The 23,712-nt window shown below is 42.4% G+C and overlaps 1 protein-coding gene across 1 annotated transcript in view; it reads left to right on the top strand.

The window, feature by feature from the left end:
• Positions 1 to 9,942: 9,942 nt before the first annotated feature.
• The window catches only part of LOC135198523 (protein JTB-like), a 57,825-nt gene continuing 44,055 nt past the window's right edge, over positions 9,943 to 23,712 (top strand). The window contains exon 1 of the mRNA XM_064226182.1: positions 9,943 to 10,121. Within this exon, the coding sequence (XP_064082252.1) occupies positions 10,052 to 10,121 (70 nt within the window). The 5' untranslated portion in view covers positions 9,943 to 10,051. The remainder of the gene's footprint in view (positions 10,122 to 23,712) is intronic.

Genomic DNA, 23,712 nt, shown 5'->3' with positions numbered 1-23,712 from the left:
CATCCGAGAGAGATAAGAGAAGAAGGAACTTACGAAGGATCAGAGAGGAAAAGGCACCCGAGAATTGGTCGAATTCTGGCAAGTCGTCGTCAGGAGTGGACGACCAAGTTATTTCGACGTTGAGCAAGACTTCAGAGAAGAACCGTTCTGCGAGAGGTCTTGAGAAGTTCCTGCCCTTCGAGTATCAAGAACAGACATTATTTTCTGCAATATGAAGTCAAGAAGTCGTCTGCAATTGCAGTTCTCCTTTTGTGAAGCCATCACTTTGAGTCCCAAAACTGGCCGGCAAGTACTTTCATTACCCCACCATTTCCCCAGTTCACACATTGTAAGATTTTGCCTTTTTTATGTAAATAGGGGATACCATTCTGCATTTACCTTTGTTAGTAAGTTTGTAAATAAACCTTTGTTGTGTTTGTGTATCTTTCTATATTCGTATCCCCAGTTTCAACTGTTGGTGTTGAATTCTTTTTGTGTATCATAATATCGAACTTGGAGCGGACCTCTCATGGGCTGTAACATTGTGGCGACCTTGCTTAGAATATTTCAGCACTTTAGCAGTTTGAAACCGAGAAAATATAGAAAGAGCCAGAATGAGTGAGATGGTGAAAGAGTTTATTGAGTCGCGTAAGCTACTAGGTCTAGAGGGGAATGATCTCCGTGTGTATGTTGAAAAGAAAGAAAGAGAGAAGTATGAGAGAGATGAAAGAGCAGCTGAGAGGGAAGTGTAGCAAGCGAGAGAAGCAATGAAAATGCAGCAAGAGAGAGAAGCAATGAAAATGCAACAGGAGAGAGAAGTAATGAAAATGCAGCAAGAGAGAGAAATGTTGGTAATGCAGCAGGAAGAGAGAGAGAAAGAACGTATACATTAGTTGGAAATTGCTCGGTTAAGGGAAAGTAGTACTCGTAACAATCGGACAGGCGAGAATGAAAACGAAGCTGATAGGTTAGGCATGAGTGCAGTGTTGAAATTAGTGCCAAAGTTTGATGAGGAAGATATAATGAAATATTTCATGTGTTTTGAGAAGTTAATGGAATGAGTAGGTTCTCCTAAAGAAACGTGGACTTTATATTTACAGTCAGTCTTGAGTGGCAGGGCACTTACTGTGTATAGTTGCATGTCTAAGGAGGAATGTGGTGATTATGATATTGTGAAAGAAACTGTTCTTAGCCCGTACAGGTTAGTACCGGAGGCGTACCGTAAAAAATTTAGAAATTTGAGAAAGGATGAAAATATTACGTATGTAGAATACAGTAAGAAGTTAGAAAGGCTGTTTTTTGATTGGTTAGCTGCTGCTAAAGTTGAGGATTTTGATGGTTTGAAGAACTTAGTGTTGTTAGAAAACTTCAAAGATAACGTATCCCCTGAGATTAAGCTTTATATAGAAGATAGGCGAGAAGTATCTTTTGCAGGAGTGACTAGGTTAGCTGACGAATATAGTCTAACTCATAATTTGAGTGTGTGTGTAAGAAACAAAATGATCCTTCGTCTGGTGTAGAGTACAAAGCAGTAAAGGTTTCAGTTCTAGTAATAGTAATGCGAGTAAAAGTGACTATTCCTGTTATACATGCGGAAAACCTGGTCATACGTCTAAGGTTTGTAAGAGTAAAGTGGCATCTAGTGGCTCAGAATTAACTTGCTTCCGATGTAATGGGAAAGAGCATTTAGCAAGAAATTGTGCAGTAGAAAGGAAGGACGTTAAGAAACCAGTGTCTAGTTAACCTTTCGTCAAGTAGGAATGATGTGATGAGAGAAACTAGGAAATTTTTTGGTGAATTTCTGTCAGAAGGTGTAGTTTCATCTCTTGGAGGAGTGTGTTCGAGAGAGGTGGTCTTGCTTTGAGACACAGGAGCTGCTGTCTCACTGATTAGGAGAGAGAGTGTGCCGAACAGGGCAGAAATCAGTATGGAAGAAAAAGTCATGTTAGGTGGATTTCCTAACACTTGTGTTCTTTGTCCTTTGTTGAAGTTGAATTTAGAAAGTCTGGTATTGTCAGGAGAAGTGAAACTTGCAGTTGTTGACAGTTTGCCCGTTGATGGTGTTGACATTATTGTTGGTAATGACTTAGCTTTATCCAAGACTGTGAATCCTGTTGTGAGTTGAGATTCCAGTGCCTGAAATGGTAGTAACTAGGTCAGGTTTAGATACAGACATGCACTACGGTCATAATTTGTTCGTGGATTTGAACGAGTGTGAGTTCGTGGATTCGAACGAGAGTGAGTTCGTGGATTCGAACGAGAGTGAGTCCGTGGATTCGAACGAGTGTGAGTCCGTGGATTCGAATGTGAGTGAGTTCGTGGATTCGAACGAGTGTGATAGAAGTGGCGTGGTTGATCTTGGCATGAGTGTGGCTGAGAAACCTGACTCTATTGTTGACAGTGATAGCCAAATGGAAGGTGTAGCTGTCGAGGGTAACGTAGTAAATGTACCGGTATCTAGTACTAGTTACGGTGATGAATTAGGCATGAATAAGGGTGAGCTAGTCAATTTTCAGAGAGAGGATGAGACACTAACCCGAATTTTTTAATGTGAGCTGGATGAAGATCTCGATGATGTGTGTAAGGAAATTTTTTGTTTAAAGGACAAAGTTTTGTGTCGTTATGTTTGTCCTAAGTCAGGTAGTAAAGGGGAAATCACTGAACAATTGGTGGTTGCTAGGAAGCTTCGTGAACTAGTTTTGAAGTTAGCACATGATGAGCAAGGACATTTAGGAGTAAATAAAACTTTTAAGTGTATTAGTAGGGCGTACTTTTGGCCTAAAATGAAGAGTTGACGTAAAGAGGTATGTTTTAAGCTGTTATGAATGCCAAATTGCCGGGAAACCGAATCAAGTAATTCCCAGAGCTCCGTTGTGTAATATTCCTTCAGTAGGCGAACCTTTTGAGAATGTAGTTATCGATATAGTTGGACCTTTGCCTAGAAGTAAGGGAGGGAATACATATCTGTTGACAATCATTGATAGACTAACTCGCTGTCCCGAGGCGGTACCCGTAAGAAGCTGTAACGCGAGGACCGTAGTTAAACGATTGTTAAATTATTTTTGTAAGTTTGGTCTGCCTCGTACTATACAGAGTGATAATGGTAGTAATTTTGTATCCAAATATTTCAAGGATAGAATGAAAGAGTTAGGCATTAAACTCGTAACTTCCACACCTTATCATCCCGAATCACAAGGCATTGTGGAGAGATTTCATCAAACGTTAAAAGAGTTGTTTATGGAAATTGTGTAAGTACTTCTAACATGACTGGGAAGAAAAGTTACCATTTGTTCTGTTAGCTTTAAGGTTGGCACCGAACGACACTACAGGATTTAGTCCTTTTGAGCTTGTTTGTGGTCACACCGCTAAAGGTCCTTTGGAAATGTTAAAATGTAACTTATTGAATAAAGAAGGTAGTGAGGACTACATCACTAATCTAGAGTATTATAAAAACAGTTTAAGAGATGCTTGGCAACTAGCAAAGGAGACCGAGAGGGAGAGTCAAGGGGAAACTAAACGGAAACATGATCTTAGAGCAAAAGAGAGACATCTCTGTGTAGGAGATAAAGTTTTAATACTAGTCCAGAAAGAAGGTCCCTCTTTACCTTATAAGTTCGAAGGTCCTTTTTCAGTGTTAGAGGATAGGGGAAATATACATTATAGAATTAATATGGGTAAGAGTAGAGCAAAGTCAATGAGTGTATACTTGCTTCAGAATTATAAAGAACGCCCCGTACCGTGGCCGCTGCCCGTGCCCTTGGTAATTGTGTCAGAAAGAGAAATTAGTTTTGAGAAAAACACAAGAGGTGTTTTAGTATTTCCAAGTTTTTATCGGAGTTCAGAAAATGGAGAAATTAAGAGGAAAGGATAATGTATTAGCTGATAACCTCTCTAGAGTTTTCAGAATGAGTAGCCTGATAACCGTTTTCTATTTTGGCACGAGTGGTTGAGTGAATGGAGAAGTATTAAAGCTTTATGCAGAATTGTTCCCCAGCTGTTTAATTCTTGTTTCTCTTTGGAAAAAAATAAAATCAGTTGATTTCATTTTTTTCTCTTTTTTGGGGGGACACGTCATGGTAATGCTTTATAGCAAAGAAAGATAAAGGAAAGGAAAACACATCTTCGAGAAGTTTTGCAGCAAGGAGGCATTCGAGCATGTGTTGGAGGTGCCTGTTCTCATGATGGTTCTAGAATTGGCAGGAGTTTTGTGGAACTTGACAGGCGCCGACGTGACGTGAGGAAAGCCGCGATTTCTGATGCAATTCTTCATCTAGATTCTTCTAAGAAGTTCCGGTAATCTCGGGAGTCTGTGACGTTCACCGTAGGCCCCGCCCCCAGGTCACCGTATAAATACGACTGACGGAGTAGGAGAGATCAGAGTAGGAGATCATCAGTAAGAGCCACAGATCAGATTATCAGTGAGAGCTCAGCAGCAGAGATCAGAGATCATCCGAGAGAGATAAGAGAAGAAGGAACTTACGAAGGATCAGAGAGGAAAAGGCGCCTGAGAATTGGTCAAATTCTGGACAAGCCGTCGTCAGGAGTGGACGACCGAGTTTTTTCGACGTTGAGCAAGACTTAAGAGAAGAACCATTCTGCGAGAGGTCTTGAGAAGTTCCTGCCCTTCAAGTATCAAGAATAGACATTATTTTCTGCCATACTGAATCAAGAATCCCCAGTTTCAACTGTTGGTGTTGAATTCTTTTTGTTTATCATAATATCGAACTTGGAGCAGACCTCTCACGGGCCGTAACACTAGGTAACACCTTAGGTTAGGTTAGTGGCAGAAGGTCCAGGTGGGCAAAGGCACTCCCCCTTCCCCCCTCCACCAGGAAGGGTGTATAGTCCTCAGGTTAGGTAAGTTAAATCTATTCCTGTATATTACTTGTTTTGTGATTTTACCCACCAAAAAACCCTTGGTTCCCACTGTGGTCCCCCAAATTGTAGGATATTAGGGTTGGGTCCACTATCTATATAATTAAACTTTTGCTAACAAAATGGTGGTCACCCTGGATATGCAAGATGCATACTTCCACTTCCCTGTCCATCTGGACTCACGTGGAAGTTCCTGTGCTTTGTCTTTCAAGACAGAGTTCTACTGTTTCAGGCCCTATGCTTCAGCCTCTTATGGCACCACAAGTTTTCACTAGAATTCTTGCCCCTCTTGGGAACTGGATTCACCTTCTGGGAACAACATTAACTCATACCTAGACGATTGGCTTCTCTGCTCTTCATCATTCAGACTTTTCTGTCCCCCAAAAGAATTGACAATTGCCTATAGACTACCTGTCAGTTCCTTACTCTCCCATCCTGTTCAACAGTTCATAACTGCTAATGTTAAGAAACAGAAACCTACCTCCATGAACCACTCCTAAAAGAGATAAATCTCTAGCAGAAGCAGAAATCCACACTGGAGAACAGTACGTATTCTAGTAAAGGAAGGACAAATGACTTAAAATACATTGTATTGTTTATCACTGTTAAAAATATATGAGGCCTTATGTACAATACTTAACTTTGGTGTGGCATTTGCTGACACTTTCAGTAGATATTTCTTGAAAGTATGATAAGTCAAAAGTTACACCAAGAATATTAGTTAAAGCTTCAGACTCATTCAGCAGCTCCATCCTCGGTGAAAAACTACAAAATCTGCCAATGAATAGTGTGATAGTGTTTTGATTTTACTGGAGTTCAGGGTCATACCCCACTGACTACAGCATTCACTAATCTACTCTATGTCACGATTGAGACTATGGGCAGCTTCATTTCTTATAAGTGAGACTTTCATTACACCCACAAATATGGCATCATTGTATCATCAGCATACTGAACAATCTTGTTTGTTCATATACGAAACAAACCTTTGGTCTTAATATCAGGATAATCTTCCAGTGCCAGCTGGAAAACTGGTAAAATTAATTTTTAAAAAATTGTGGATTCAAGGAATTATTGGCATCTTTGCTTGGTCACGAGCTTTGTAGGAACTCCCCCAATGCCTTCGGCATCCCATGTTGGCTTCAATTATTGTCTTACTGCCTTTATAAGAGAAGACGCATTTTGCTCTGTCCTTTTAAAACTGGTTTAGTTTGGCCACTTTTAATTCATTTCTGTGTTTCAGTGTGTGTGATTGCTGTTGATTTGTACGGGCAGTGGGGTATCATAGATCTTTTTACTTCCCCAACAAAGCTTTCTTCGGGATCTTGCAAGTATTAGTGGGTTTCCTTGTTCTAGATTTTTAACATCAGTGTCCACAGATCCACACCCAACTTGTAGTAGGTGCAGAGAAAATGTATCTACAATTACTAATCCTTGTTTAGTATGTTGTTTTTGGTCGGTGAAGCAATGGAAAAAGTTTTGTGAGAAGGGTCGTTACAGAAGAAAGGAGACGCTGCCATATTTGGATGACCAAGTGTCTTCAGCTTCTTTTTTCTGACTAATCATGATGCTGATCCATTTGTTTCTTTGCCTGTATTACATATTTCCCATATCCCTTCAGGTTCATCCAATGATTCGTTTTTGGATGCATCAGGAGGGGTTTTGGGCAATTTTGTGAGACTATGGGCAGCTTCATTTCTTTAAGTGGAGACTATGAACCCACAAGTATTGCATCATCAGTATACTGAACAGTCTTGTTTTTCAGGCCAGCCACCCTGTCACTTGCATACAGACACAGTAGATCTTGGTTTACCAAAGATCCCATCAACAGTTACTTGCTGCTGACTATTTGTAAGGAAATCTTGAAGTAATCATAAACTTGTCCACCCACTCCAAGGTTCTGGAAGTTTATAAATAAGTGCCTTGTAATTTACCAAGTCGAAAGCAGCACTGAGATCTATTTAAATTAGTACTATACACTGAAAACCAATATCAAAATTCTCTTGCAAATGGCATGTCAAATCCAAAAGAGCATTGCAAGTACCCAACTGCATCTTGTATGCTTGTTGACTATCAGCTAATAACCTTTTAGATTCCACACATTTATATAATGGCTTGAAAATAAGTTTTCTACAACTGTGGTGAGTACAGGGAAAGTAGAAATTGGCTTGTAGTTACTGCAGTCTGCAGATATACCACTCTTTAGAACAGATACTGTGTTACTAACTATTGTTTACTTCCTTACTAGCCCATTAAGGCGGCCCGCGGTTAACGGCGCAATCGCTCAACGGCGAATCAGTTTTACGGCTGTCATAAAAAATATTCATTAAAAAAATAAGGCATTTAAAGATATTTTTACAGCGCAATTTTCAGTTAACAGCGCCGTTGTCTAACGAGTTCATACATTTGTAGAAATGCCATTCAGACCATAAAGGTTATGCAAATTATATTAACAAATTTTATGGAGAGTTATTACATACGTATTAGGGTAAAATATATGCCTCTGACGCTGTTCTATGCCGAAAATATCGAGTTACATAAGTGCAAATGTAGCTATGGATGTGTCGATTTATAAATGTTCATGCTTTTATGTTTAAAGTGTGTATGAAAATGTATTACGTAAAGGGTATTTTTATTTCCACACAGAAATATGATGCGAAGGCAGCTTTTGAAACTGCCCTTCACGAAAATATAGTTAAAAAAAAAAAGTGCAAATTAGCGATCGATGTGTCTATTTTATAAATGTTCATGCTTTTATGTTTAAAATGTTTATGAAAATGTATTATGTATAGGGTATTTTTATTTCTGTGCAGAAATATGATACTAAGGCAGTTTTTGAAACTGCCCTTCATGTTATCTAATACAATGTTTTTCATGTTCGTTTATTTAAGCTGCCTTCTGCCGCTCTTCCGAAAATATAGAGTTAAAAAGAGTGCAAATTTAGCGATCGATGTGTCGATTTTTTAAATGTTTATGCTTTTATGTTTAAAATGTGTATGAAAATATATTACGTATAATGAAAATATATTACGTACTATAGGGTATTTTTATTTTTGTACATAAATATAATACAAATTAAGGCAGCCTTTGTAACTACGCTCCACGTTGTCATTCCTGTCCGCCACTTCCGAAAGATGCATGGCGTTATTTTATGTATCCAATCATATTGTATGTACAGGCAGTCCCCGGGTTACTACAGTCTCGGCTTACGATGTTCCGAGGTTACGACGCTTTTCAATTATATTCATCAGACATTATTTTCAGGGTTACGACGCATGTTCCAGGGTTACGACTCCTACAATGCTCATCTGACAGATGAAATATGACACCAAAAATGCAAAATAATCAATATTTGAATGTTTTTTTGATGAAAAATGCCATAAGAATGCAGTTTACATAGTTTTTAATGCACCCAAAGCATTAAAAGTAAGGTTTTCCTAGGATTTTTGACGATGTTCCGGCTTACGACGATTTTCGGCTTACGACGCGTCTCAAGAACGGAACCCCCGTCATAACCCGGGGACTGCCTGTATTCTCATATTATTGTATTATAAAATAACGGGAAACCTAAGCCAGTATTCCGCGGAGCGGGCAATGTGGTTTGAGATCAGCTGAAGGCGAATACGAATTTGTTTCGTCATAACGCAAATCTGAGGGAATTCTCTTGCTTCTAGTTAGCATAAACGAATATCCAAATACTTGACTTATATGAGACAAGGATATTTTTCCTTATACAACGTGTTTTTAGGAGGAAATATGAATTGAATATGTCTCGTGAATGTGAACTACTTTTTTTTTTCCATTAACAGATTACATTGGCGGCATGTTTATCGCGTAAAAAAATTATGTGATTCCATTTGCAATTCTCCTTTATATCATTGTAATACGAACTTTACGTTATTTATCGGCGTGGAACCAACAGTAAAATGTTTTCTTTCAAGCACAGTAGTTTTGATTAAAATGGTTTGATCTCAATTTTATCTACGGTTGTGTTTGATGGCATCGTTTACTGGAGTTTTATCCTTGTTGCCGATGTACGATAATAGTCAATAGCAGCCTGAACTATTTTCTCAGCTTCAGTTATAACTAGGTTTATATTTAATAGTATATTTTCCGATTGATCTTTGATATATATTGATCTTTGATCTATAGCGAATAAAGTTATTACATTAAAGATATCTCAGTTCTATTCTATACATAACGCCGTTTATAACAACTACGGTAATAGTGTGCTTTAGTACAATGATTGAAATACAAGCCAAACGGATGTTATCCAATTCAGTTGCACTTAGCAAAAAAAAAAAAAAAAAGGCATTTCTTGTTAGGTCGTTCTTGGCTGTACACGTTCACGCAATGAGTATAACGTTAAAACCATACTTTCATCATTCTCTTTTGCTGTTATTGAACTTATGTTACTAGATGGATAAAGTTAGGCTATTGTAATTTGGTCTCTCATAAAATCGGACTATCGTAAGATGAATTATCGTAACTTGAACACTACAGCTACCTATACACTGTATAAACCTTATTATATCTTTACATACTCTAGACACCCAAAGGATTAAAGCTAGGCTTTTTTTCACTTTATAATAGTATTTATAATACTATAATGTACTGTACAGTACTACTGCACAGTAAATTCTCTAGTACTTTACTGCATAAATATAATTTCACTTATTGCGCCATTGTGGGATTACGGCGCCTTTGACTGGTCTAGAGTTTCGAAAGGTGTGCAGCGGCCGTAGGCGTTAAAATTGCTTAGCGTCGGCGGCCAGGAACGGAACCCCTGCCGCTAACCGAGGCTTTCCTGCTTTCTTGAAACTGGAATTGGATTTATATAGAAGAAACTTGTATTGCTCAAGTAACTTGAGTTTATTCCGTCATTTGGTGGTAGCTGACTATTAAACCTGCCACCATTAGTACTCAACTTCAGTTGTTCATCAGTTTTGCATAAGCTGTTTTATTTGTAATCAGTTTTGTAAGCTGTTTTATTTGTAAGCACATGGAAAATAAAATTGTAAAAATAATTTTGTACTCTTAAGAAACAAAATGTAAAAAAAAAGTACGTATTTTTCTCATATTCTATTGCAAGATTTAACATTTTTATTGCAGGTTGTCAATTCTTGTGCTCATTATAGAAAATGAGTTAGCTCCCAATGATACAAGGCCCCACACACACACAACTGCTCACCCAAATATGACTCAGAAGGATCTTTGCTGGATGCGAGAAGAGACTGATATTATGGAGGAATGTCAACCTTGTACAGGTGAGGGGCTGGATTTCTTCTCATTTCCTGTAATGTTTATATCAGAGTTCATTTGTCAAATATTTTGGTTTCAAGAAAATACTCTGTATAAGTACTTAAAAGATGCCCTTTCTGTTTTGATTTTTTAACATAAACATTATAATTAATTTATCCATTGTTACCATCTCTTTCTAAAACTATGGTAACACCCTCATATCATTCCTATATTTAAAAGCAGTGACAGTGTTGAAGTAAGGAATTATCATCCCATAATATTGCTCCCAATTTTATCAAAATTGAAGTATTTATTCTGAAACTCAATGTAGCACTATCAGAAGTTAAAAAGTAAATTTATTGCAAGCACTCTCCTTAAGGCTGTTGTAAAGGGAATGCTATTTTATCTTTTTGCCACAGAGCTGAGAGTGATGTTAAGGTAAAGTTTTTCTGAGAATAAAAATTCCAATTTAAATTCTTTGATGGGGAAGAAGAGGCAACACTTCTCTGTCCAGTCGGGGCAATTAAAACTGGAAGAGGCAAAGTTATCCCTTTGTTTTGTGATTTTAGAAAACCTAGAATGTCTTTGTCAAAGGTTAAGCCTGGAATAGGTAAAATTAACCTTTTGTTTTGTGGTTTTAGAAAACCTAGATTTTCATTGTCAAAGGTTAAGCCTGGAAGAGACAGAGTTAACATGTTTGTCAAAGGTTAAGCCTGGAGAAGGCAAAGTTAACCTTTTGTTTTGTGGTTTTAGAAAACTTAAAATATTTTATCAGTCTAGTACATGGGAACTAGCTCCATACCATTTACCTGTATTGAAGGAAGGTAAAGATTCACAATGTGACAGCTGTTGCAGCCTTATTAGTTCTATGACATTTTGTTGCTTGAGGATGGAATTAATGTGGCACAGTAGAAGTGCAATTTGATTTTTTGCTACAGTCTGTTCAGCATTCCAAGATCGCTAGGGTGGGGCCAGGAAAAGAGTACAGCAGTGTCAAATGTCTCGTTGTGATTAAGAGCTTTGCCTTGTTAGAGCTTGTTCAAGTAGAATTTTTAAAAATTTTATTCATTTAAAGATAACATTGAAACAAATTTGGCTTCACATATTTGCAGCACAGACCCAATTTATCTTCGTAAAAACAAAGAGACATGGCATAAATTTGGCAAAGAGACATGGCATAATTTTTGGCCATCGCTGCCAAACCTCACTATCCCTGACAAGTGTTCAGCGAGGGCATTTATATGGCCAGCTTTATCTAAAAACGGTGGTCACCTCGAGCAGCCAGTCACTGGACAGTAATATAGCCCAAGGGTTGTCCAAAGCAGATCAATTCTCCTTACCACCAGCATCTTTACTAGTATTCATAACATTTTAAAATATTTCATATTAACCCTTAACCCTTAAACGCCGACTGGACATATTTTACGTCGACATTTTTTGTCTCTCGGGTGCCGACTGGACGTTTTTTACGTCGACATACAAAAGTTTTTTTAAAAATTCGCGGAAAAATACTTTTAGGCCTACCAGCCGAAAACTCTTGAATCATGCGCCTTGGGGGATGCTGGGAGTTCACGGATCAAGGTGTTATTTTCTTTACAATCGTTACGCAGGCGCGCAAGCGCGAATTTCTTTCCTGCCGCACTAAAAAGTATCTGTGACACATCTCTGAAATTATTTCGTCACTTTGACATAATTTTTGTACCATTTTAAATTACATGGAGTATTATATATGAAAATGTGCGCATTTTTATGTAAAATACAAAAAAAAAATACTCATGATTGTAGCTTTTATCAGTTTTGAGATATTTTCATATAAATAACGATAAGTGCCAAAATTTCAACCTTCGGTCAACTTTGACTCTACCGAAATGGTCGAAAAACGCAATTGTAAGCTAAAACTCTTATATTTTAGTAATATTCAATCATTTACCTTAATTTTGCAACTAATTGGAAGTCTCTAGCACAATATTTCGATTTATGGTGAATTTATGAAAAAACTTTTTCCTTACGTCCGCGCGGTAACTCTTCCAAAAAAAATCATACATGCGATTGTGGTAATATTTGCACCATTTTAAAATTAGCCGTTACATGGAGTGTTATATATGAAAATGTGCGCATTTTTATGTAGAATACAACAAAAAATACTTATGATTGTAGCTTTTATCAGTTTTGAGATATTTTCATATAAATAACGATAAGTGCCAAAATTTCAACCTTTGGTCAACTTTGACTCTACCGAAATGGTCGAAAAATGCAATTGTAAGCTAAAACACTTATATTCTAGTAATATTCAATCATTTACCTTCATTTTGCAACAAATTGGAAGTCTCTAGCACAATATTTCGATTTATGGTGAATTTATGAAAAAAATAACATTTTCTTTACGTCCGCGCGGTAACTCTTCCGAAAAAATCATACGTGCGATTGTGGTAATGTTTGCACCATTTTAAATTAGCCGTTACATAAAGTTTGTTCCGATACGTAATACAAACCATCGGTCCTTTAACAATAGGAAGTAGCTAGCGGCAGCTGGAACGGTCGTAAGCTTCGAACAAGGGGAGAACGGTAGTTAACTGCTTGTCCGATCGTCGCGCGGCAAACAAATCACTTTCGCTTTCGGCCGTGGTGTGACAAGACATGTTCGTCATCGCTCTGCCCGCTATTGTCGTATGCTTTGGTTTTTTGTATCAGCCCTCTTTCTGGTTTGTTTGGTAGTGAATGAAATTGTAAGTACAGTACTTTCATTTTTGTTTATTACATTTTATTGATAAACATGGATCAAAAGATGGAGCTTTCGCCGCGCCCCCCAGTCGCCTGTAGAGTGTGTCCCAGGCTGGAGGGGCGTAAGTGCGGCAGATTCCGCTCCTTCGTGGATGTAGATCCTCACGAATTGTGTACTCGGTGTCGGGGGCGAGAATGCTCCCGAGCCGAGCCTTGTGTTACTTGTCTTAATTGGTCTGAGGCGCAGTGGGTTCTGTACGAGGGCAGGAAGAGACGTAGGCCTACAAAGGAGTCGTCGGAAAGCTCTCCAGCGACTCCTTTGGTAACGGATACCTCGTCTTCCTTCTTGCCCCCCGGTCAGCCCCCACGTTTCGCCCCTTCCCCTGCGGGGGGGTAGCGGAGTCTTTCTCCTCACTTGATCCGTCGAGTGTGGAGGAGGGCGCTCGCTACCCGATTGTTGCTTCCGCAGGTGTGCCTTCCGCGAAGGACGACCTGGGACAGGTGTGGGAGTCGCTGGGATTGCAGGGAGTGCCGAGCATCAAGGGGCTAATCCAGCGGTTGGCGGGGTCGGCAGTGGTCACACATGGTGTGGTGACCACTACCACAACAACTATTACAACTCCAGCCTATGGCATGCCTCTGCACTTGGTCTACACGCCACATGTGACGACCGTGATACAGATGCCTCTCGCTGCCGTGCCAAGGAGAAGCGTGCCACCTCCACCTGGGTTCTTTGTGCTGCCGACCCCGGACTTCCGCTGCCCTAAAAGCTCTCCTTTAGACTTGCCGCCAGTACAGTACCTAGAATGCAGGTAGCTGCCGACAAGACGCTTGGCTCTCCTGATGCTACTGCCGTACCTGTTGCTGTGCCTGCCGCTCCCGCTGTTCCAGACGCTGACGCTCCTGTTGTTCCTGTTGCTGTTCCTGTCGTTCCTGCTCATGGTGGTGCTGCTCCAGGCTCAGGTCTTTCCGGACAGGTGCAGTCGGGCCCTGTTGCTTCGGCAACTGCCCGGCTCCCTCCTGGATGGAAGACCTGACGTCTGTCCTGCGAAGCCTGACGAAGAAGAGGAAGAAGAAGAAGAAGGTGTCGTCGTCGTCTTCATCGTCTTCTTCGTCGTCTGCTGCCTCCTCTTCCCCTTCGACTTCTAAGGCTACCAAGCCGAAGAAGAAGAAGGTTGCCTCCTCCCCCCCTAAGAAGGCTCCTTCGGGACCTTCTAAGGGCCCGTCTCGCTCCGGCGATTCGGGGGGCTCTTCTGCTGGTCCTCCTGTTCCCTCGGGAACAGGGCCCGTCTCTTCCTCTGCAAAGAAGAAGCAGACGGGGACCAGAGGAGTACCAGCTTCGGCTGGTACTTCCTCGCCTGGTCTTAGCGGTTCTGCGGCTAAACCAGGATCCGTCTCGGCTTCTCGTTCGCGAGAAGTTCCGAGTGTACAGTCTCCCGCGGGAAACCGTGCAGCCAAAGTCTCGACGCCCGAGTTCGCTCGCCGTCAAGACCGAGGTGCGGAGCAGAAGACTGGCGAGAGTCGTACAGACGACTCTCGCAGCGACCAGCCGGCTGCTCGGGTTGACGTGACGGTCTCCGACCGGCCACGGGCTGAGGCGAGGAAGAGGTCCCCGCAGCCGTCGGTACCAGCGGCTCGACGCGCCGAGAGGACGCTCACCGGTCTCACCGCGACAGCGAGCCTAGCAGGTCGCCTGACCGCCGCTCCCATCGGGACCGGGCGGATATGGCAACCAGCAGCAGCTCGTCTGACGCTCGAGATCGGGGTCGACGTTCTCAGCCGAGCCACTCGCCTCAGGTGAGCGGTGCGGCCAGGCCTGCAGCTCGATCACCACCGCGGGTTGGGGATCAACAGCAGCCCTCCAAGCACGCTGGTCCTGCCAGCGAGCGAGGGGGGAGCGTCAGGTCTGCCTCTCCAGTACCTTCAACCTCCTCGGGATTCGCCGGGAGGAGCGAGGTATCTAGGAGTGATCGCGAGGGGTGCGCCTCTCGTGATCCCGCTGCGACGCTGTACGCACCAGGCACGGTTCTAGGATCGGCCAGGACGTATGCGCAAGTAGCTGGAGGCAACCCGCGAGGGGTCTGTCGCTGTTCCTCCTTCTGAAGGAGGAGCGTCTCGGGATCTGTTCTTGCTGGAGGGACTGGACGGTCCTACTCCTCAAGACACAGTTACTCCCGAGATTCAGAGGAACTTTGCCGAGGTTATTAAGCTGATTTGTCAGCATAATGACCTTGGGGAAGGATCGCCGCTACCACCAGCAGAGCCCACGTCCCGGCTCGAGTCATTTTGGGGCCTGAAGAGGGAACCCAAGATGATGGTGGGATTGCGCGATCGGAGCTTGCAGACTCGGTCCTGGACCAAGTGGAGAATATCGTCTCAGGGCAAGAGGACTCGCTGAAGTCCGGTCGGTCTTCCAAGCTGCTTCCACCTCCTCTACAGCGTCAGAGGCGTTTTTACGTGCCATCAGAAGATCTGATACCGCCGAAACAGGTTAACCCGGAGTTAGCGAGGCTGACTCCAGGTGTGTCCCTGCAGCAGCTCCTGTCGGAGAACCTCTGGTTCTCGCAGCAGGAGGCACTCGCCCTGGAATCTACCGCTATGGCAGCATTTCAGGCAGTCTCTTGGCTGGATTTGTGGTCCCTCACAATATCCAAAGTCGCTGCCGGCTCTGGGAGCTCTGCTCTCGAAGACGACCTGGTGTTCAGGAGACTGTGCCAGTCTGGAGGTAGAGCTATCTCTTACCTCGCCCATCAGACTGCTAACCTGTGGGCCAACTTGGTTCTTCGTCGTAGGGACGCAGTCCTTACCCGAGTGACCAAGGGGGCTGGGCGTGAGGCGGCACTCGGTCTTCGTAACGGGTCAATTAGGAGTTCCACCGCTCTCTTTCCTGGAGGGATGGTGGACGCTGCGGTGGAGAGGCGGCGCACTGATGACAGTGACCGCCTGGTTCACCAGGCAGTCTCGAAGGTTTCTGGGCAATCTTGAGTAACTGCGGCTAAGCCTAAGAGTTTAGCTGGCGCTTCCACGGCTGCTAAGACGGTTGCCCTGCCTAAGCCCCATGTGAAGACTCCTGTTGCTTCGACTTCTGCTAAAGGAGGCCGTAACCAGCCCTCCTCCCAGACCTCCTTTCCCCGAGGAGGTGGTGGGAAGAAGTCAAAGCGAGGTGGGAAACGCTAGGGACGTCGTTCCCCCTCACCTGCTGCCGGAAGTGGGGGGGTGCCTAGCGAGCCATTGGGCAACTTGGCAGCGCTACGGTGCCGAGACCTGGATAGTAGACATCCTGCGGGAGGGATATCTACTACCCTTCGAATCTCGGCCCCCCCTCATCTCCAAACCGGTCCATCTACAAACCTATGTCCGGGGATCATCAAAGGACAACGCTCTTCGACAGGAGATCAAGACCATGCTGGCGAAACAAGCTGTAGAAATCGTAGAGGATCAGTCACCGGGCTTTTACAGCCGCCTTTTCCTGGTGGAGAAGGCAACGGGGGCCTGGCGTCCGGTGATAGACCTCTCTCCCCTGAACCGTTTCGTTCGCACAACTCGGTTCACGATGGAGTCGGCACGATCAGTGCTCGACTCGATCAGGGGGAACAATTTCATGCTTTCAGTGGACTTGAAGGACGCGTATTTTCAAATACCCATCCATCAGTCCTCCAGAAAGTACCTCCGCTTCATCTTCGACGGGACGGTGTACCAATTCAGGGCACTTTGCTTCGGTCTGTCAACCGCCCCACAGGTGTTCACGTGAGTGTTCACTCTGGTGTCTGCTTGGGCCCATTCGCACGGGATACGTCTTCTGAGGTATCTCGACGATTGGCTGGTCCTGGCGAGCTCCCGCTCGCAGTTGCTGCAGGACAGGGATCGGCTCCTCAAGTTTTGTCACGATCTGGGGATTGTGATAAACTACGAGAAGTCCGATCTCGAACCCAAGCAGAAGATGAAGTACCTGGGTATGCTGATCGATACGGTAGCAGGGCAAGTCTTTCCCGCAGACTTGCGGATCAGCAAATTCAGGGAGGCAGCCGGCCGGTTCCTGTCTCGGCAGGAACAGGCAGCGCAGCAATGGTAAGTCGTGATCGGCCATCTGTCATCACTTGAGAAGTTAGTCCCTCACGGGCGTCTTCACCTGCGGTCTCTCCAGTGGAGACTAAGGGAGAGTTGGTCTCAGGCAAAGGATCCACCTTACTTCCCCGTGGCTCTCACGGAGAAGGTGAGGCAGGACCTAGCCTGGTGGCTCGACGACAGGAACCTCATAAGAGGAGTGCCCATCCGCACTCCTCCTCCTCCTCCTCCTCCTCCTCCTCCTCCTCCTCCTCCTCCTCCTCCTCCTCCTCCTCCTCCTCCTCCTCCTCCCCCCCGGAGATGCTGCTGTTCTTAGACGCATCGACCGAGGGATGGGGCGCACACCGGAGGAGTTGCTGGCTGCAGGTGTATGGGACCATCACGACAAGCACCTTCACATCAATGTCCTGGAACTGAAGGCGGCGTTCTACGCTCTCCAAGAATTCCAGGACCGCTTGGTGGGACACTCAGTGGTGTTGATGTGCGACAACACCACAGTAGTGGCATACGTCAACAAGCAGGGGGCCTAGTGTCTCTCCCACTACACCAGTTGACCGTGCAGGTGCACGAGTGGGCCGCGGCTCACTCAATAGAGCTGTCAGCACGCTACATTCCAGGCAAGAGGAATGTAGTAGCGGACAAGCTCAGCCGTCGGGATCAGGAGATAGGAACCGAGTGGTCTCTACACCCAGACGTGGCGGAAAGGCTCTTCAACCTGTGGGGCGACCGGTCGTAGACCTGTTTGCTACCCGGCACAACAGAAAACTTCAGGTTTTCTTTTCAGCCGTGCCGGACCCATGGGCAGCTGCAGAGGACGCTCTCCAACACCCCTGGGACAACCTCTTCGTCTATGCCTTTCCTCTCTTCTGTCTGATTCGGAAAGTGATCAGCCGAGCGCTGACCACCCCGAATCTCAGGATGATCCTGGTGGCTCCCAAACGACCTCAGGCCGTTTGGTATCCGGACCTGCTGGCTCTCCTTGCGGAAGCACCGAGAGAGCTGCCCCATTGGCACAACCTTCTAGCCCAGCCACACGTAGAACGGTACCACCAAGCAGTCCAGTCCCTTCAACTTCACGGCTGGCTGTTATCCACCATCTCTTGCGAACGAGAGGCTTTTCTCGTAGCACAGCAACAGAGATGGCTGGACACGTCTGACAGTCCTCTGCAGCTGTGTACCAGGGGAAGTGGGCCGTCTTCTGTGGTTGGTGTCGTAGACAGGGTCTGTCTCCTCTCAGAGCCACTCTTCAGCAGGTAGCGGATTTCCTCGTTTTTCTTCGCCGAGAGAAGCTCCTCTCAGTACCCACAGTCAAAGGATACAGAGCCGCCCTGGCCCTGGTCCTAAAACTGAGGGGACTGGATATCTCGAATTCGTTCGAGATTTCCTTGCTTATGAGGAGCTTCGAAAGGTCTTGCCCACCCAGGGAACTCAGGCCCCCTGCGTGGGATGTGACTCTCGTCCTTAGGAGTTTGACTCGAAGACCCTTCGAGCCACTCCGAGAGTCGTCAGACAGGGATCTGACCCTCAAGACCCTCTTCTTGCTGGCCCTGGCACCGGCGAAGAGAGTAGGGGAACTTCATGGTCTGTCTTTCGATGTTAAACACACCAGGGGATGGGGATCTGTGACGCTCGATTTCGTCCCGAACTTCGTAGCTAAGACTCAGAATCCGTCGATCCCTGACGACAGGTTCGAGTCTTTCACGATCCCCTCCCTATTGGACTTCACCGATAATGTTGCGGATGAGATGCTGCTTTGTCCTGTGAGGGCGCTACGGCGCTATCTGAAGAGAACTCGACATCTCAGGCCTGAGTGTCGACGCCTCTTCGTTAGCACTGGGGTTACCAAGAAAGAAGTATCCAAGAACACGCGTTCTTTCTGGCTACGTGAGGTGATCAGGAGAGCGTACGAGGCTGATGGTAGTGACGACATCCGTACGCTCCGACTGAGAGCCCACGAAGTCAGAGGTATTGGACCCTCCTTAGCGTTCCGTAAGAACTTCTCCGTGGCGCAGGTCCTGAAGGCAGGTGTCTGGGCCAACCAGACCACCTTCACGTCCTTCTACCTTCGGGATATTGCCCACGAGTCCTTGGATACTTTTTCCTTGGGACCTGTGGTGGCTGCTCAACACGTTGTGTAAGCTTACCCAGCACCCGAGCAGGCAGAACAGCATCGATTCCTGGTATGACTGGGAGAATGAATGTGCGAATGAGAGTGTGACTGGCTTCTCTTCACCATCTTTCTCTACCTCTACCTGTGGGCAGAGGGACACGGTCGTCACCATGCTGGAAAGGAGTCTGATGCAGGTAAGCTACTCGACCGAGCTCCATCCTATCCCTTTCATTAGGGATAGGAGCGTATATCCACCACTTCCTCCTACAAGGGGGGGGAAGTGGATGCCTACATGAGACAAACCCATGACTTTATATTTGCTCCTGTACAGGAACAAGTTCTTACAATGCTGGTACGAAGAGATACGCTTGCCTCTCTCTTAGTACTCGGCCCAGAGGTCTGACCATTGATCCTGCGGTGCACACCCCGATCAATCGGACAGAGGCTTGGATCCCTCCCTCGCTCTTACGACCAGGGAGGCATTCCAGGGATGGACGAACACCAGTCTGTTCATCAAAAGACTCAGATTCCTCCCACCAAGAAGTGAGTCTTCCCATTGTTAAAGGACCGATGGTTTGTATCACGTATCGGAACAAATGACAATTTGTTGAAAATTGCATTTTTCCTAACTATACAAACCTGAGGTCCTTTACATATAGTCCCTCCTCATGCCACCCCTCACTCTGCGTATTTTGCATGGGCCAAAAGCAAAAGTGATTTGTTTACCTCCCAGCCGCACGACGATCGGACAAGCAGTTAACCCTCTAACACCGAAGCGGTAAAAAAAAAATTGTCTCCCGTGTGCCGGAGGTGTTTCAGAGTGAGCGCGGAAGCGGAAAAAATATTTTTTTCAAAAAATCACAGCGTGCTTAGTTTTCAAGATTAAGAATTCATTTTTGGCTCCTTTTTTTGACATCGGCTGAAGTTTAGTATGCAACCATCAGAAATGAAAAAAATTATCATTATCATATATAAATGATGCAATATATGATAGCGCAAAAACGAAATTTCATATATAATTGTATTCAAATCGCGCTGTGCGCAAAACGGTTAAAGGTAATAAGTTACTTTTTTTTCGTTGTAATGTACACTAAATTGCGATCATTTTGGTATATAACACATTGTAAAACGATAAAAGCAACACAGAGAAAATATTATCACAAAATAATGCATGAATTCGTAACGCGCGGACGTAAACAAATATTTTTTTTTTTAAATTCACCATAAATCTAAATATTGTCCTAGAGACTTCCAATTTCTTTCCAAATGAAGACAAATGATTGAATATTACTATACTGTAAGAGTATTAGCTTACAATTGCAGTTTTCGACCATATCTGACGAGTTAAAGTTGACCGAATGTCGAATTTTTTTATATATATATAATTTATATGCAATTATTTTGGAAATAAGAAAACCTACAACCTTCAAATATTTTTTGTTTTATTCTACATGAAATTGCGCACATTTTCATATATAAAACTCTATGAAATGCCTAATATGAAATGGAGCAAATATTCCGAGAATGGTACGTACGCATTTCGGAGATTTGTGGCGGAGAATCCGCGTGCGGAGGGAAGGAAAGATTTTTTTTTAATTCACCATAAATCTAAATATTTTGCTAGAGACTTTGAATTTGTTTCAAGATGAAGATAAATAACTGAATATTACTAGACTGGAAGAGTTTTAGCTTACAATTGCGTTTTTTGACCATTTCGGTAGAGTCAAAGTTGACCGAACTTCTATTTATCGTGATTTATATGCAAATATTTCGAAAATGAGAAAAGCTACAACCTTCAATTATTTTTAGTTGTATTCTACATGAAATTGCGCACATTTTCATATATAAAACTTTATGTAACGGCTAATTTAAAATGGTGCAAACATTACCACAATCGCACGTATGATTTTTTCGGAAGAGTTACCGCGCGGACGTAAAGAAAATGTTATTTTTTTCATAAATTCCCCATAAATCGAAATATTGTGCTAGAGACTTCCAATTTGTTGCAAAATGAAGGTAAATGCTTGAATATTACTAGAATATAAGCGTTTTAGCTTACAATTGCATTTTCGACCATTTCGGTAGAGTCAAAGTTGACCGAAGGTTGAAATTTTGGCAATTATCGTTATTTATATGAAAATATCTCAAAACTGATAAAAGCTACAACCATGGGTTGTTTTTAGTTGCATTGTGCATGAAATTGCGCACATTTCCATATATAAAACTTTATATAACGGCTAATTTTAAAATGGTGCAAACATTACCACAATCGCATGTATGATTTTTTTCGGAAGAGTTACCGCGAGGACGTAAGGAGAAAATTTTTTCATAAATTCACCATAAATCAAAATATTGTGCTAGAGACTTCCAATTAGTTGCAAAATTAAGGTAAATGATTGAATATTACTGAAATATAAGAGTTTTAGCTTACAATTGCATTTTTCGACCATTTCGGTAGAGTCAAAAGTTGACCGAAGGTTGAAATTTTGGCAATTATCATTATTTATATGAAAATATCTCAAAACTGATAAAAGCTACAATCATGAGTATTTTATTGTTGTATTTTACATAAAAATGCGCACATTTTCATATATAATACTTCATGTAACGGCTAATTTACAATGATACAAAAATTATGTCAAAGTGACGAAATAATTTCCAAGATGTGTCACAGATACTTTTTAGTGCGATAAGAAAGAAATTCGCGCTTGCGCGCCTGCGTAACGATTGTAAACAAAACAACACCTTGATCCGTGAACTCCCAGCATCCCCCAAGGCGCGTGATTCAAAAGTTTTAGGCTGGTAGGCCTATAAGTATTTTTCCGCGAATTTTTAAAAAAACTTTTGTATGTCGACGTAAAATACGTCCAGTCGGCACCCGAGAGACAAAAAATGTCCACGTAAAATACGTCCAGTCGGCGTTTAAGGGTTAACTACCTCTCTCCCCTTGTTCGAAGCTTACGACCGTTCCAGCTGCCGCTAGCTACTTCCTATTGTTAAAGGACCTCAGGTTTGTATAGTTAGGAAAAATGCAATTTTCGACAAATTGTCATTTTATATATGAAAATGTGCACAATTTCATTAAGAATTCAATTAAAAATAATTGAAGGTTGTAGTTTTTCTCATTTTTGAAATATTTGCATATAAATCATGATAAATAGAAAAAAAACCACGTTTGGTCAACTTTGACTCTACCGAAATGGTCGAAAAACGCAATTGTAAACTAAAACTCTTACAGTCTAGTAATATTCAGTCATTTATCTTCATCTTGAAACAAATTCGAAGTCTCTAGCACAATATTTAGATTTATGGTGAATAAAAAAAAAAAAAACTTTCCTTCCCTCCGCACGCGGATTCTCCGCCACAAAACTCCGAAATGCATACGTCCCATTCTCGGAATATTTGCTCCGTTTCATATTAGGCATTTCATAGAGTTTTATATATGTAAATGTGCGCAATTTCATTTAGAATAAAACGAAAAATAATTGAAGGTTTTAGCTTTTCTTATTTTCGAAATAATTGCATATAAAAGAAAATATATAAAAAAATTCGACATTCGGTCAACTTTAACTCGTCAGATATGGTCGAAAACTGCAATTGTAAGCTAATACTCTTACAGTATAGTAATATTCAATCATTTGTTTTAATTTTGAAAGAAATTGGAAGTCTCTAGGACAATATTTAGATTTATGGTGAATTTTTGAAAAAAATATTTGTTTATGTCCGCGCGTTACGAATTCATGCATTATTTTGTGATAATATTTTCTCTGTGTTGCTTTTATCGTTTTACAATGTGTTATATACCAAAATAATCGCAATTTAGTGTACATTACAACGAAAAAAAAATTAACTTGTTACCTTTAACCGTTTTGCGCACAGCGCAATTTGAATACAATTATATATGAAATTTCGTTTTTGCGCTATCATATATCGCATTATTTATATATGATAATGATAATTTTTTCATTTCTGATGGTTGCATACTAAACTTCAGCCAATGAAAAAAAAATGAGCCAAAAATGAACTCTTAACACGTTTCCAGCGATGGGACCCACCAGTGGGTCACACTGTTCTCTCATTTGCTGCAATGTGACCCACCGGTGGGTCCCAGTAGAACAAAATTATTTTTCTTAATTTATAAAAAAAAAACTTAAACTTTTAATTGCAATTATTATTTTAGTAGATCAGTATTGCTATCAAAGGGTTGAATTATACAAAAAAAAATAAAAAACAAAGTTTTATTGAAATAATTGCAAAGAAAATTTGTCTGACATTCAGTATATAAGAAAATTAGTTTTCCATTCCATTTGCTAATGAAAAATCATATAACTAGTTATGTTTGAGATTGAAACATGATAAAAATAGATATGGAGTGCCATCACATGAGTCACAATATGTGGAAACCTTACTTGACTTGATTTTGGCCACTTTGGATCCTTCATTTGCTGCTAACATTTCGTAGCAGCCTCTGCATCGTTTCCTTGTTTTTCTTTTCAGTCCTTCTGCTTCTTTGAGACAATGTGAAGATTTTCCTGAAATATTCATACTTGATTTTCCTGGTTTGTTTTTTTCCTTCATGATACCACTAGTATAGTATAAGACAATAGATTCCTTGAATGCACGTAATAACATTTTCTTGACAGCAAAGTACTTATTGTAAAGTACCCAAGCATTCACTGCAGAATTGATTGATAATGCACCAAAATCATATCTAGTAATTT

The sequence above is a fragment of the Macrobrachium nipponense genome, chromosome 22 (genome assembly GCF_015104395.2).
Source record: "Macrobrachium nipponense isolate FS-2020 chromosome 22, ASM1510439v2, whole genome shotgun sequence".
In the NCBI taxonomy this organism is placed as follows: domain Eukaryota; kingdom Metazoa; phylum Arthropoda; class Malacostraca; order Decapoda; family Palaemonidae; genus Macrobrachium; species Macrobrachium nipponense.
This window is presented reverse-complemented; position numbering and strand designations above follow the sequence as displayed.